Here is a 14,658-nt window from a genome sequence, read left to right on the forward strand (position 1 = left end):
TATCTATCTATCTATCTATCTATCTATCTATCTATCTATCTATCTATCTATCTATCTATCCATATATCTACATATTCATATATCTATCTATCTATCTATCTATCTATCTATCTATCTATATATCTATCTATCTATCTATCTATCTATCTATCTATCTATCTATCTATCTATCTATCTATCTATCTATCTATCTATCTATCTATCTATCTATCTATCTATCTATCTATCTATCTATCTATCTATCTATCTATCTATCTATCTATCTATCTATCTATCTATCTATCTATCTATCTATCTATCTATCTATCTATCTATCTATCTATCTATCTATCTATCTATCTATCTATCTATCTATCTATCTATCTATCTATCTATCTATCTATCTATCTATCTATCTATCTATCTATCTATCTATCTATCTATCTATCTATATATCTATCTATCTCTCTCTATATATATATTTATCTATCTATCATCTATCTAACTATCTATATATCCATGTATCTTTTAATCTATCTATCTATAATCTTTCTTTATATCTATCTATCTATCTATATATTCATATATCTATCATCTTTCTATCTTTTTACCTATCTATCTATCTTTTTATCTATTTGCTATCTAGCTACCTATTTGCTATCTATTCGCTATATATTTGCTATCTATTTACTATCTAATTTGCTATCTATTTGCTTTCTTGCTATCTGTTTACTATCTATTTACTATCTATTAACTAACATTTTAATATCTATTTACTATCTATTTGCTATCTAGCTATCTAGCTATTTATTTACTATCTATTTACTATTTATTTGCTATCTAGCAATCTTTTTACTATCTATTTGCTATCTTTTTACTATCTATTTGCTATCTTTTTGCTTTCTATTTGCAATTTATTTGCAATCTATTTGCTATCTATCTATGTATTTGCTATTCAGGGGGGTGGAAACGGTGGTGGGGGACTTCTTATTGAGGAGGGGGGTTCCAACGTCTCCCCTCGAACCGCCAAAACCAGATTTTCAGGTGATTTTTTTAGTGCGCTTCATGCAAGCAAGGATCTAAAGAGATAAGACAATTGCCGATAAATTTATGTACATCCCAAATTATGATATAAAAAATTACCCCTTATAGAGATTAAAATTAGTGGATGAAACGTATACGCGTAGGGACAGTCACACCCAACTTAATGAACCAACCAATCAAATTCAATTAAAGTCCTCAAAGTTGTTAAGCCAACGAATTCGAAAGCGCTATCATAATACTTTGGGGACTAGTGTAATAAACAATTCATTGTCATCTCTCTCTCTTTCTGCAGAGCTTGCAATATTTTCAGCGCGCTTCGTGCCTTCAGGGATCTAAAGGGATAAGACAATGGCCGATAGAATTAGTAAAAGATGATATACAATTAGTGGATGAAACGTTTTAAACACCCAACTTAATGAACCAACCTATCAAAATTGTCCTCAAAGTTGTTCAGCCAACGAATAAGAAAACGTTATAGTAAAAAATTTGGGGACTAGTGTAATAAACAACCCAATGTCCCCCTCCCCCCCTGACTATATGATTTCTAATTTTTGAGTTTTATAGTCAGCTTTCCGCGGATATTACGCGGATAGTATGACTGAGAACCGGTTCTAATCCAGCGGATATTCAACGGATTAATGTTTCAGGATTGCGGAAATCTTTGAGTTTGAAGCAGCGGAAGCCCAGCGGACAGACACAGTTGTTTGTGGAAATTGACTCGGAAAAACTGTAAAAAACTTTGGGTACCAGTGATTTTAAAACTTTGGGTACCAGTGATTTTAAAACTTTGGGTACCAGTATAATTTACAGTCCAATGTCCCCTCCCTCCCTCTCGGGAGAAGTATCATGAAGAATAGTTTTATATCGCATCGTATTATAGACAGTTTTACGCGGATATAAAAATGTAAAGTTATAAGATTAAAACCAGTTTTGTTAGGATTAGAGTAAAACACTAGAGGGAGAAAGGGTTAAATAACTGTATCTCCTCATCGCAACCACCTTGTGCAACCTTTCTATAAGGTCATTGAAAATCAACCAATGGTGTCGCTTATACACCAAGTAGCAGAAAATAATTTAGAAGCAGACGGAAAAGGTCTTTGAAAAAGGAAGGGAGGTAGTTGTCTGTACATACATCTATACTATAGATCTGTTGCCGAAGGGCTAACAAAACTTTTTGCTACATTTTGATATTTGTAGAAAATTGCCTGTAATACGATACGATACATCATTTTCAGTATGGCTAGAACCGGTTCTAATCCAGCGGATATTTATCGGTTTCGAAGCCATGCCAATACATAATGTCTTAATAATGTTCATATAAATGTTTGATTGGAAGATGATTAAAGTACCTACACAGATTATGACGTCATACGATAGAATAGCCAATGAGAGGCCAGTATACACTGTAATTGACCTGCAATGGTAAAATTTATCCTGGCCTCTCATTGGTTATTTTATCGTATGACGTCATAATCTGTTGAGGAACTTTAATCATCTTCTTTGATTGGCAAAATTTTGTAAAATTCCTTATTGATTTTTTGGGTATAGTCCCTTTCGTGGCATTTCTTTATTTTCACAGTAGCTTTTCTCCTATTTCTAGCCCCTGCAATCACCTAACCCAATATAACCTAACCTAACCTAAAATAACCTATCAAAAGTCATTTTGAAAATACGACGAATCGCCCCTTCAGGGGCGTTGCCACGAAAGGGACTTTACCCACCCCCTGACAAAGAAATTATACCCTCCTCAATTGGGGTCACCCCCCCCCCCCCCTACTCATTTTACCATTTTATAGTGCCTATAAAAAATGACGTCATACTGGCCTGCTATTGGTCAATTTAAATGCATACTGGCCTGCCAATGGTCAATTAGATATACATTGGCATAAAATGTTTACTGGCCTGCCATTGGTCAATTGAAATGTATACTGGCCTGTTATTGGTCAATTGAAATGTAAACTGGCCTGTCATTGGTCAATTTAAAATATATACTGGCCTGCCATTGGTCAATTAAGATATATACTGCAATTCCATTAGTCAATTTAAATGCATACTGGCCTGCCATTGGTCAATTAAAATGTATACTGGCCTGCCATTGGTCAATTAAAATGTATACTGGCCTGCCATTGGTCAATTAAGATATATACTGACCTGTCATTGGTCAATTAAAATGTATACTGGCCTGCCATTGGTCAATTTAAATATATACTGGCCTGCCATTAGTAATTCAGTCTGTGTATTGGCCTATCATTGGTCATTTGTATTGTATGACGTCATTTTTTCTATAAAAGCTTCGATTTTTGAGTATGTTGAATATGTAGAGGGGGGGGGGTGTATTCAACTCTCCCCCCTAACAATAAATTGTCTGTATTACACCCCCCTTAATTTCAAAATCGTAAGGGGTGTTAAAATTTTCGTATTCAATTTGAATTGTTAAATATTCCTTCCTTAAAACAAGGGTTGTGCGGCTGTGCCGGATACTTTTTTGGCCGGATACCGGATATCCGGCTTATTTATTATCCCAGATATCCGGTTCTGGCTGAATATCCGGCAAATTAACAGATATCCGGCAGGGCAGCCGGATAGCCGGCATAAAAAATCAGCCGGATATTATGTATCCGGATAGTTTCAATATCCGGCCGGTTATCTGGCTTAACCCTACTTAAAACATTTATAATAGTATAATTAAATTGTCAAATTCTTGCAATTAAAGTAAAAATTAAATAAAGTATTATAAAATTTATTGTTAATCTATCTATAATTCAAAATAGAACGGTGTCTGTCTGTCTGTTTGTTTGTTTGTTTGTAACGAAAGATCTCGCTAACTGCTTAACCGATCGGGTTCTCCTTAACAGGGTAGCTTCTCATATGTCCCGGGAATATTATAACTATTTTGGGGGAGGGTACCACCACCCTCCAAAGAGAAATTGACAAAAATAAAAAAAAACGCCGCCCTGCGGACATTTTGCAATTTTCTATAAAACATAACTAACACCATTTATCGGCGAAAAGAATATTTTTGGTAAATAGCTGATTTTAAAATAGACAATTTTTCGTGTCCCTAGAGGCCTCTAGGGGCGTGGCCGCTAGTAATAAAACAAAACTGGTTAGGCAACATCCATAAGTGGCCAAGTATATAAATGTAACAGGATGTCTGTGTGTCTGTACAGAAGGATCTTGCTAACCGCTGAACCGATTAGGTCCTCCCAGAACCCGGTAGTTACCCCACTGTTTTCCTGTCTGTCTGTCTGTCCGTCCGTCCGTCCGTCCGTCTGTCTTCCGTCTGTCTGTCTGTCTGTCTGTCTATCTATCTTATCTATCTATCTATCTATCTATCTATCTATCTATCTATCTATCTATCTATCTTCTAACCAATAATATGACCGGGTTGTTCCTCCACTGTTTTCATATTGGCTGATTTAGAGAGTGTGTTTCTAGATTATCTCTATCAACAAAACAAACCAAATCTAAAAATTTAAATTTTATTTTTTGATGGATATAATCATATTTCATTTGTGAGCTTAGCTTTTAGGATTATTGTCATTCTTGTTTAGATCTTTACAGCAAGGATCTAAAGGGATAAAACAATGACCGATAAATTGATGTTCATCCCCAATGGTGATACACAAAATTACCCCTTCTGTAGATTACAATTAGAGGTTGAAATGTTCAAATACTCGACTAAATAAAGCATACAATCAAAATTAAATAAAAGTCTCCAAGGTTGTTAAGCTATGCGATATATATTACAAGACTTTGGGGACTAGTGTAATAAACTAGTGGTCCCTGCCTTCCAGTATAAACAAGGATGACAACATCCATAAAAGGGAAGCTCTGAAATGGAAGGACAAACAAACATTAACACTTGTTAAGTGTCAGAACTGAATAAACTGAATATTAATGCACATGTCTATACAAAATTATAAGTAAATTTGATGCAAAACTGATTAAATACATGTTACTGTTTATAAACGTTTTGGGACTTGATAATAGAGATGCTTCGCTTATAACATTATACCTTGTTGTAATAGGAATCAGTATACAAAAAATCAGATGAATCGGATAATTTTAACATACAAAAATTTGTTGCCAAAAAAGTAAAAAATCAACATGTTTAAAATGGACGTACGGACTTTAAGGTAATGATTATAGAGTTGCTACGCTTTCTAAATCGTACCCAACTACTACAGGAATCACCATGCAAAGTTTGAAATCGATAGGACAATTCTAACATGCCTAAATTAACAAAAAAAGCTATCTGTCTCGGACGGACGGACGGACCGACCCTAATTATAGAAAAGATTCGCTTTTAAAAAGACTCATAATAAAATGTATGTATGTATAATTACTTGGATCGTACACCAGATTTTCATGTTCTATAATAAAGTGAACTCTGTAGCGGGCTAAAATAACGATCTCCCCCATCCCCCTCTTTTACCCCAACCTCTTTCCTCCTCCTACTGGATAAACGGCTCGACCAATAAATGCAACCTAAATAAATGACTATTTTAAAAGCGAAGCTTTTCTATAATTATGGTCGGTCCGTACGTCCGTCCGTCCGTGACGGATAGCTTTTTTCGTTAATTTAGGCATGTTAGATTTGTTCTATCGATTTCAAACTCTGCAGGATGATTTCTGTAATAGTTAGGTACAATTTAGAAAGCGTAGCATTAACTCTATAATCAATATGAGAATGTCCGTAGACCATTTCAAACATGTTGATTTTTTTTACTTTTTTAACAACAAATTTAAAGTGATCTATTCTTCCGATAGATCTGCATTTTGGTATATTGATTCCTGGGACAACAAAGTATAATATTATAAGCGAAGCAACTCTATAATCAAGTCCTAAAAATGTAAGTATGTCCATAAACATTAACCTGTATCAAGCAGTCTTTCAACAAATTTACTTACAATTTTTCTTCAACTCTTATACATTTTTACTCTAGTTATTCAGTTCTGACACTATACAAGTGTTAATGTCCGTTTGTCCAACCGTTTCAGTGCTTCGTTTTTATGGATGTTGTCATCCTTGTTTACTATATTCTACATCAACAGCTAATAATAAAACAATTTCTAAAACAAAATAAATTTATTGCTTTAATAACAAAATATTAAGTAACATAATTGCAATAAAACTTTTATTTTACAAAACAATTTGTGTTGGTTTAAACAGCGTATAGTATCCAACTAAAAAATGACGCCTTACAATACAAATGCCAATGATAGGCCAGTATACATAACCAATGGCAAATTGTATACTAGCCTTCCATTGGCCAATTACAATGCATACTGGCCTATCATTGGTCAATTGCAATGTTTTCTGGCCTCTCATTAATCATTTTTAATGAATACTGGGCTACCATATTGGTCAATTACAATGCATTCTGGCCTATCATTGGTCAATTGCAATGTTTTCTGGCCTCTCATTGGTCATTTACAATGAATACTGGGCTACCATTGGTCAATTACAATGCATACTGGCCTATCATTGGTCATTTGTATTGTATGACATCAATTTTCATTAGACGATTTATGCTGTTTCATGTTTGTTGGACATTTTGATGCAACGAGTAATGCAACATTTGGATCTTAAGGGATGTGACAATGGATGATAAGTTATCCCATTTTCTGGAGGCTGGGGTGTTTACTTCCAGAGGTTGAATCCAGAGAATTTGACAGAGGAGCCGGCCAGGTTACACTCGCCCCAGCAGCCGGTCATACCATCCAGCCAGTCCATGTTGATTCCTCCACCTCCTAGCCATAGATAGATAGATAGATAGATAGATAGATAGATAGAAAGATAGATAGATAGATAGATAGATAGATAGATAGATAGATAGATAGATAGATAGATAGACAGACAGACAGACACACAGACATTAAGACAGAATGACAGACAGGCGGACATATAGACAGACAGACAGATAGAAGGATAGATAGATAGTTGGATAGAGAGATAGATAGATAGAGAGAGATAGATAGATAGATAGTAAGATAGATAGACAGACTGACAGACACACAGACAATAAGACAGAAAGACAGACACACAGACAATAAGACAGAAAGACAGACAGACAGACAGACATACAGACAAACAGATAGATAGATAGATAGATAGATAGATTGATGTATAGATAAACAGACATACAGACAGATAGATAAATAGATTTGAGACACCTGGTGGAGCATAAATGAACTAAAAAGTTTACCCCAAAGAGAAGCTCCAAAGACCATACTATCGGGGTCAGACATAGAGACAGATAGATAGATAGATAACACGTTTATTTGAGACACCTGGTGGAGCATAAATGAACTAAAAAGAAGTTTACCACAAAGAGAAGCTCCAAAGACCATGACAGACAGACAGTAAGATAGATAGATAGACAAATAGACCGATAAACAAATAGAAACACAGACAGATAGATTGATAGCTAAATAGATAGATAGATCGATAGACAGACAGACAGACAGATAGATAGATAAATAGATTTAAGCCACCTGGTGGAGCATAAATGAACTAAAAAGTTTACCCCAAAGAGAAGCTCCAAAGACCATCACAGACAAACAGTAAGATAGATAGATAGACAAATAGACCGATAAACAAATAGAAACACAGACAGACAGATAGATAGATAAATGGATTTGAGACACCTGGTGGAGCATAAATGAACTAAAAAGAAGTTTACCCCACAGAGAAGCTCCAAAGACCATTCCACCGGGGTAGGACTGGGCCATGGCGCTGCAGTAACCACTGTCAGAACAGAAATCAAAGCTTGCCTCTTTGCCATCCTAGATAAAAATATTGGATTATGAAAAGGAAGTAGCGAGTGTTGCAATATTTTCACAGTAGCTTTTGATAGGTTATTTTAGGTTAGGTTAGGTTAATGTTAATGATTGCCCCACTGGGCTAGAAATAGGAGAAATGCTACTGTGAAAATATGACAAAACCTGCTACTTTGTTTTCTTTCAATGATCCAAAATATTTTGTGTTAACATACTAGTGGCTTTACCCCTAGCCTCTTGGGGCAAAGCTGAAGATATTATCAAAATGTTCTTTTCATGTAGTTACTCTCTGGAACAATTTGTCACATTTCCAAAGAATTTTTTTGTTCCAACCCCCAAAAAAATAGCTCAAAACTACTGCAGGACCAGTTGCTAAATTCTTTGAAAGGTAGAGCCCAATTAGTTCAGTGGTTACCATTATCTTAAGATTCAGATGCGCAGACAGATAGACAGACAGGCAGAAATTGCTTTACTTTGTATTATAGATATACTAATTCCTAATACTAAGTCCATTAACTTATCATATGTTCGATCATGTAATAAGTAATTTTCCTTTTATGAACTAAGTCACTAACATAGTTTCTTTACAAGCCCAAGTAAACAGAAATTTGATACATTGTTCTATTTCAAGGAAAATTGAAAGATATACTAAATAATATGAAAACTAGGTAGAAAATCTATAGAAAAATACTTCTATGTAGCGCAGCAATATCACACAATCACTCAATAATAAGGTATAGCCAACAAGTGAAATAAATTAGAGGGCAGATAAAGAGGTTGTAAATTTTGCCCCCCCCAATAGGATTCGTGATTGTTGAGACAACTTAAAGTGGCACCAAAAATATGACATCATACAATAAAATTGACCAATTAGAGGCCAGTATACACTGTAATTCACCAGTGGTAAAATCTATACTGGCCTCTCATTGGTTATTTTATTATATGATGTCATTTTTTGGTGCCACTTTACGCTGTCTCGTATTTTTTTTCCGAATTAATTTCATTGTTGGTATTTTAAGTTTGGTAAGCAGACCCACACGCACCTGTTGCATCCAGATGTTGGCCTGGTTTCCATCCTGGTAGTGAGAAACTAGGAAAGGCTTGTTGGTGTTGATCTTGCATCTGAAAACACAAAACCGTTAAATATCTGCTGGACAAGAACCGGTTCTCAGCCCTACTATCCGCATAATGTCCGCGGGAATCTGTCTATAATACAATGTTATAGTATTCTTTTTTTGTATCGTATTATAAACAGCTTTCCGCGGATTTAAAATGTACAATTATAAACTTAAAAACAATTTTTTAGCTCTGAGATGAATTTAGGTGGAGACTAACACCATTATCCTATCTTACCTTTATCAAAACAACAATTAAAAAGGGGGGTGTCTACTTCTCTTGCCCCCCCCCCCCCATCTCCACTGCCTCTAGATGCCTCTAGCCGTTATTGAGGCATAAGAACACAGGATACCTGTCCTCTGGGCAGAACATGCTGGAGTCCACGTAGAAGGCATTGTTCTGGCATCCGCCACGGTCACAGTCAGACCAGTATCCATCTCCGCCGTTGCACTTGTGCAAGGTACCAGCTACAGTGTACTTGTTGGACTCCAGGGTGTCATACTCGGGGCACCTAGCACAAATATATTTCATAAGTATTATGCAAGGTACCAGCGGCAGTGTACTTGTTGGACTCCAGGGTGTCATACTCAGGAAACCTGACACAAAGATATTTCATAAGTATTATGCAAGGTACCAGCAACGGTGTACTAGATGGACTCCAGAGTATCATAATCAGGATACCATACATAAATATATTTCGTAAGGATTATACACAGTACCAGCGATGGTTTACTTGTCTAATTCCTGGGTCTCATAATCAGGGCACCTGACACAAAGATATTTCATAATTATTATGCAAGGTACCAGCGGCCGTGTACTTGTTTGACTCCAGGGTGTCATACTCAGGGCACCTGTAAAAAACAACAACCAGTAACAAGCCATTTTCACTCCACAGGGGGCGCATAGGCCGATGACAATTTGTCAGTGTTTCTGTAACAATGTGCCTTTTTTATGGATATAGGATAGGGTTGTCAGCCCTAAGCCCTATGATTGCGGTGTAAAGCATCCATTTGCCCGTCAGAAAACCCTTTGATTGCACGACCTTTGTCTGATATGTCCTAATGTGCATGGCAGTGAGTTGCGCTTGATTTTGGGCCAAGGCATTCCTCCTTCTCTAACAATTTATGTCATGCACCTGACATAGCAGCAGTAGGAACCATTTTTAAAGTCTTTAGTTATGATGCGGTGTTGGACCGTGATTCGAACCTATCACCTTCTTGACGACAAGCGAATGCTCTACACACCTTGCATTGTCTGATGGGTATTGAGTCACTCAATAGAAAATCAATCATTTGACTGCATAGCCTTTGTTTGGAAGTCCAAACAGTGCAGTGCATGGTAATAAATTGGACCTGTTAATGGGTTAATCCATTTCCCTTTCTTCTCCACGCTTGACATAGCAGCAGTAGGTATCAATTTTAAAGTCTTTAGTTTGACTAAGTTTGGTTTGGACTCGGACCTCCCAAAAAGCAAGCAGACTCAGTACCAATTACAATAATACCAAGCATGGTTATCTACAAAGTAGAACGATGTCTGTCTGTCTGTCTGTCTGTCTGTATGTCTGTCCCTTGAGATCTTGGTAACCACTGAACCAATCGGATTCTACTCTTCAGAGCATTCACCTATTGGTCCTGTGGTGGTTTTAAGCTATTTTCTTGGAGGGTGGGACACCTCCAACACCCTCAAAAATTGAAAAAATCCCCCCCCACCGATTATTTTTTTTAAATTATTTAAAATTAGTGGTAGAGAGGTTGCTTCTTTCTCCACAGGTACTTAATTTTTTTAAAATTATTTAAAATTAGTGGTAAAGTGGGGGCATCTAAAGAGGTACTTAATTTTTTTCATTAATTACCTCTTGGGACAAAGCCCCTAGAGGCTAGGGGCGTACCATCTAGTAATTAATACACTTACCATTGGTTATTGACAAAGTTAGCGTCACAGTACCAGTCTCCACCATCACCAGCACCTGGTCCAGGCATGTCAATAAAGTAACCAGCAGCATTGCAGTGACATCCAACACTTGAAGACAAATAGTTATTTCTCGCATTGTATTATAAATAGCTTTCTGCGGATATACAATTTCAGTTCTTTAGCCCCAAGTTGCCAAAGGCAAGGGCTAAAAAATCTTGTAATTGTACAATTTTTATATCTGTAGAAAACTGGTTATAATATGATGCTAGTCATAGTTTTTTTCATACTAATTAGAACCAGAGCTGGATTTTTAAATCATTTCAATGGTGATCTAATGCGCCGCTGTAATTGGCTGAAATTTCGCGCGGGGTGGTTTAGATCACCATTGAAATGATTTAAAGATCCAGCTCAGTTCTAATCCAACGGATATTAATCGGTTTTAAATGAATACAAGAATGAGTTAATTATGATTTACTATAGAAATATATTCTGCAAATGGAACATAAACGTAGAAAATGTGTACAGGTAGGGGAATATTCAAAATTGCAAAAAAAGTGGGGCTATTTGATTTGAGCATTTATTAACAAACATGTGTCATTAAAGTAACCAGGCCTGTAGCATATTATTAGAACTGTTATGAATTAATCCTTTTGCAATATCTACATATGCGCAAATTCTTTGTATGACCTTAATCATGCCATTAAAGTAGCTAGCTGGGTTGTAGAGTGCCCCCATCCCCATCATTTTTTATTTTAGTAAAAAAAAATTTAATTTTTTTTAGTGGGGGAGTATTTTTTTAATTTTTTGGGGGGTTGGGGGTGTCCCAACCCCAGGAAAACAGTTATAAATCTTCCCAAGACCTATGAAAAGCTACCCTGTTAAAGAGAACCTGATTGGTTCAGCGGTTATCAAGATCCTTTGGTACAAACACACAAACACACAGACAAATATTACTTGTTACTTTAGTATAAGAATTTACTACAGATTTTGTGAAATAGATTCCGCAAATGTATATCAATTTATTATCCATTGTCTTATCCCTTGAAATACCTGAGCGTATAAATTATGATTTTTCAGTAATGGCTCAGAACTGGTTTTATTCCGGTTGAAATGATGATCTGACTTACTTGCTAAGGTCCAAAGTGTAGGAGAAATGGTAACCATCCAGGGGAGTCTGTCTGTCTGTATGTCTATCTATCTATCTGTCTGTCTGTCTGTCTGTCTGTCTGTCTATCTATCTATCTGTCTGTCTGTCTGTCTGTCTGTCTGTCTGTCTGTCTGTCTGTCTGTCTGTCTTTCTATCTATCTGTCTGTCTGTCTGTCTGTCTGTCTATCTATCTATCTATCTATCTATCTATCTATCTATCTATCTATCTATCTATCTTTCTATCTATCTATCTATCTATCTATTTATATATCTTACTTGCTAAGGTCCAGAGTGTAGGAGAAATGGTAACCATCCAGAGGAGTCTAAACACAATTTGGTCAGCTGAATTTGAGTTTCCGATTGTGAACATAGTTTCCTCTAGGGTTGGGCCGTATACCGGATATCCGGCTGATTTATAATGCCGGATATCCGGCCAAAGTTCGATATCTGGCAAATTACTGGATATCCGGCATAAAAAATTAGCTGGATATCATGTAACTGGATAGTTTTGATATCTGGTATCCGGCCAGATATTGAAAATGGCCGGATATCCGGCCGGATAACCGGCCAGACCGGATATCCGGCCCAACCCTAGTTTCCTCATATCAATATTTACTACTAGCTAAAAAAGCTTCAAACTTTCAAATAAAATCTAAATTTGACAAATTAAAATTTTGAATGTATAAATCGTTTATACATTATATCTCTTTTCTTTGACCAGTTTAGCTGAAAATAGGTTTTGCTGTAGAACTTCGGAAATTAGGGAAGAAATAGGCAATCAATCTTCAGTTGATCCAAAATTTGGATCATAAAAGCTTTCAGGAATAATGTATAACAAACAAGCAAAATAAATCAAAAATAATATTTGGGGGGCAGATGTAGAGGTTGTCAAACAGACAGACATACATACCTGCCAATACATGCCGGGATCACTGAAGTCATCATTAGGCAGATAGACAGACAGACAGAGTACTAGACAGACAGACAGACAAAATACTAGACAGAAAGACTGACAGACAGACAGATATACCTGCCAATACATGCCGGGATCACTGAAGTCATCATTAGGCAGACAGACAGACTTAGTACAAGATATACAGACAGACAGACTGACCTACAGACATACATATGGACAGACATACATACAGACAGACAGACAAACAGACTGATAGAAAGACAGACTGACAGAAAGACAGACTGACCTACAGACATACATACAGACAAACAGAGTACTAGACATACAGACAGACAAAGAACTAGATAGACAAACCAACAGACAGACAGACAGACATACCTGCCAATACATGCCGGGATCACTAAAGTCATCATTAGGCTTGACAGCAAAGTAAACACGACCACCTCCGTTCAGGGTGAAACCACTGGATCCTTGCATCTGAAATATTATGAAAATAAATACTTAATTTTTTTGTATTTTTAAAAAAATGTATGAATTACAATTATAATACTAGAATACATACATTTGAAATATGATAATACTTATTCTTGTACTCATTCGAAACCGATTAATATCAGGTGAATTAGAACCAGTTCTCATTCATACCAAAAAACTATGTCTAGCATCGCAATATATCCAATTTTCTACAAATATAAAAATTTACATCAAAAGACTACAACCAGTTTTTTTAGCCCATGTCTTTGGCATCTCTGGTTTTAATCTTATAATTGTACATTTTATATCTGCGGAAAGCTGTTTATAATACAATGTGAGAAATAACTATTATTGTCTTAAGTTATGATGTGTTGGTTTAATGCCGAGATTCAAAAGTTCCACTATCATGATCGACAAAAACGAGCTATACCTGCTGCAGAGAGAGAGAGAGAGGGGGACAATTGGCTGTTTATTACACTAGTCCCCAAGTTTTATAATAACGTTTTCTTATTCATTGGCTTAACAACTTTGGGGACTTTAGTGAATTTTATTGAATCGTGTATTGGGATGAGTGTTCAAACGTTTCAACCACTAGTTTTATTCTACATATAGGGTAATTTTGTTTTTCATCATTAGGGATGTACATAAATTTAACGGCCATTGTCTTATCCCTGAGTGCTATATTTTTTTTATAGCATCGTATTATAGACAGCATTCCACTGACACGTATTACTAAGAACCGATGCTAACCTGGACATTTCCAACAGCCCAGTCTGGAGCCACCAGGTAGACCTGTTGGCCAGCTCCATCCACATCAATGGGGCCCAGGTTTTTGGCCAGGATTGGGGCGCTCAACACCTCCACGAGGGCGAGAAACAGTGCTGAAAAAATGGATGTAAAAATATAGGTGGATATTATGACAGGAGAAAAATTGTCGTAAATTTAGGTTGCAATATCTTACCTATTTTCAATTGTAGTTTTAAAAAGAAAAAGTTAATATAGACCTCTTTTATTGAGCAGTTTGTTCATCCAGTAGGAGGGAAGAGGATGGGGGAGATAGTTATTTAACCCGCTAAAGAGTTTACTTTAGTATAGAACATGAAAATCTGGTGTAAGATCCAAGTAATAATAAATCCATTGCTGAAAAGAAATTGAATTACATATAGTGTATATTTACAAACAAAAAATCACGAAACCTTTGTAAACATTTAAACAAGTCCTTAGTAGCATTAATGGATATATTATTTCTTGGAGATTGCATCAGAATTTCAGTATATTAATAAAG

The 14,658-nt window shown here is 36.1% G+C and overlaps 2 protein-coding genes across 4 annotated transcripts in view; one reads left to right on the top strand and one right to left on the bottom strand.

The window, feature by feature from the left end:
- LOC145307178 (uncharacterized) overlaps window positions 1-2,783 on the top strand; it is a 25,649-nt gene extending 22,866 nt beyond the window's left edge. For all 3 annotated transcript variants that reach the window (XM_080149536.1, XM_080149534.1, XM_080149535.1), the window contains 2 exons: window positions 939-1,023; window positions 1,671-2,783. In XM_080149536.1, the coding sequence (XP_080005662.1) occupies window positions 939-1,023; window positions 1,671-1,756 (171 nt within the window). In that variant the 3' untranslated portion in view covers window positions 1,757-2,783. The remainder of the gene's footprint in view (window positions 1-938; window positions 1,024-1,670) is intronic.
- A 3,313-nt stretch (window positions 2,784-6,096) lies between these two features.
- LOC145307428 (uncharacterized) lies at window positions 6,097-14,257 on the bottom strand. Its single transcript, XM_080149871.1, has 8 exons — window positions 14,124-14,257; window positions 13,278-13,376; window positions 12,260-12,306; window positions 10,837-10,944; window positions 9,278-9,436; window positions 8,853-8,931; window positions 7,713-7,815; window positions 6,097-6,780 (listed from the first exon to the last, which is right to left on the bottom strand). Exons 2-8 carry the CDS (start codon window positions 13,374-13,376, stop codon window positions 6,671-6,673), a joined length of 705 nt encoding a protein of 234 aa, XP_080005997.1. The 5' UTR covers window positions 14,124-14,257; the 3' UTR covers window positions 6,097-6,670.
- Between the last annotated feature and the right edge of the window lie 401 nt (window positions 14,258-14,658).

This window comes from Acartia tonsa, chromosome 15 (genome assembly GCF_053477335.1).
Source record: "Acartia tonsa isolate MP-2025a chromosome 15, ASM5347733v1, whole genome shotgun sequence".
Lineage (NCBI taxonomy): Eukaryota > Metazoa > Arthropoda > Copepoda > Calanoida > Acartiidae > Acartia > Acartia tonsa.

Coding starts and splice junctions, on each gene's coding strand:
- LOC145307428 (XM_080149871.1), bottom strand. CDS start 13,376: ATGCAAGGATCCAGTGGTTTCACCCTGAACGGAGGTGGTCGTGTTTAC. Junction 7,816..8,852: donor CCAACATCTGGATGCAACAG/GTGCGTGTGGGT, acceptor ATTTTTATCTAG/GATGGCAAAGAGGCAAGCTT. Junction 6,781..7,712: donor CTTTGGAGCTTCTCTGTGGG/GTAAACTTCTTT, acceptor ATCTATGGCTAG/GAGGTGGAGGAATCAACATG.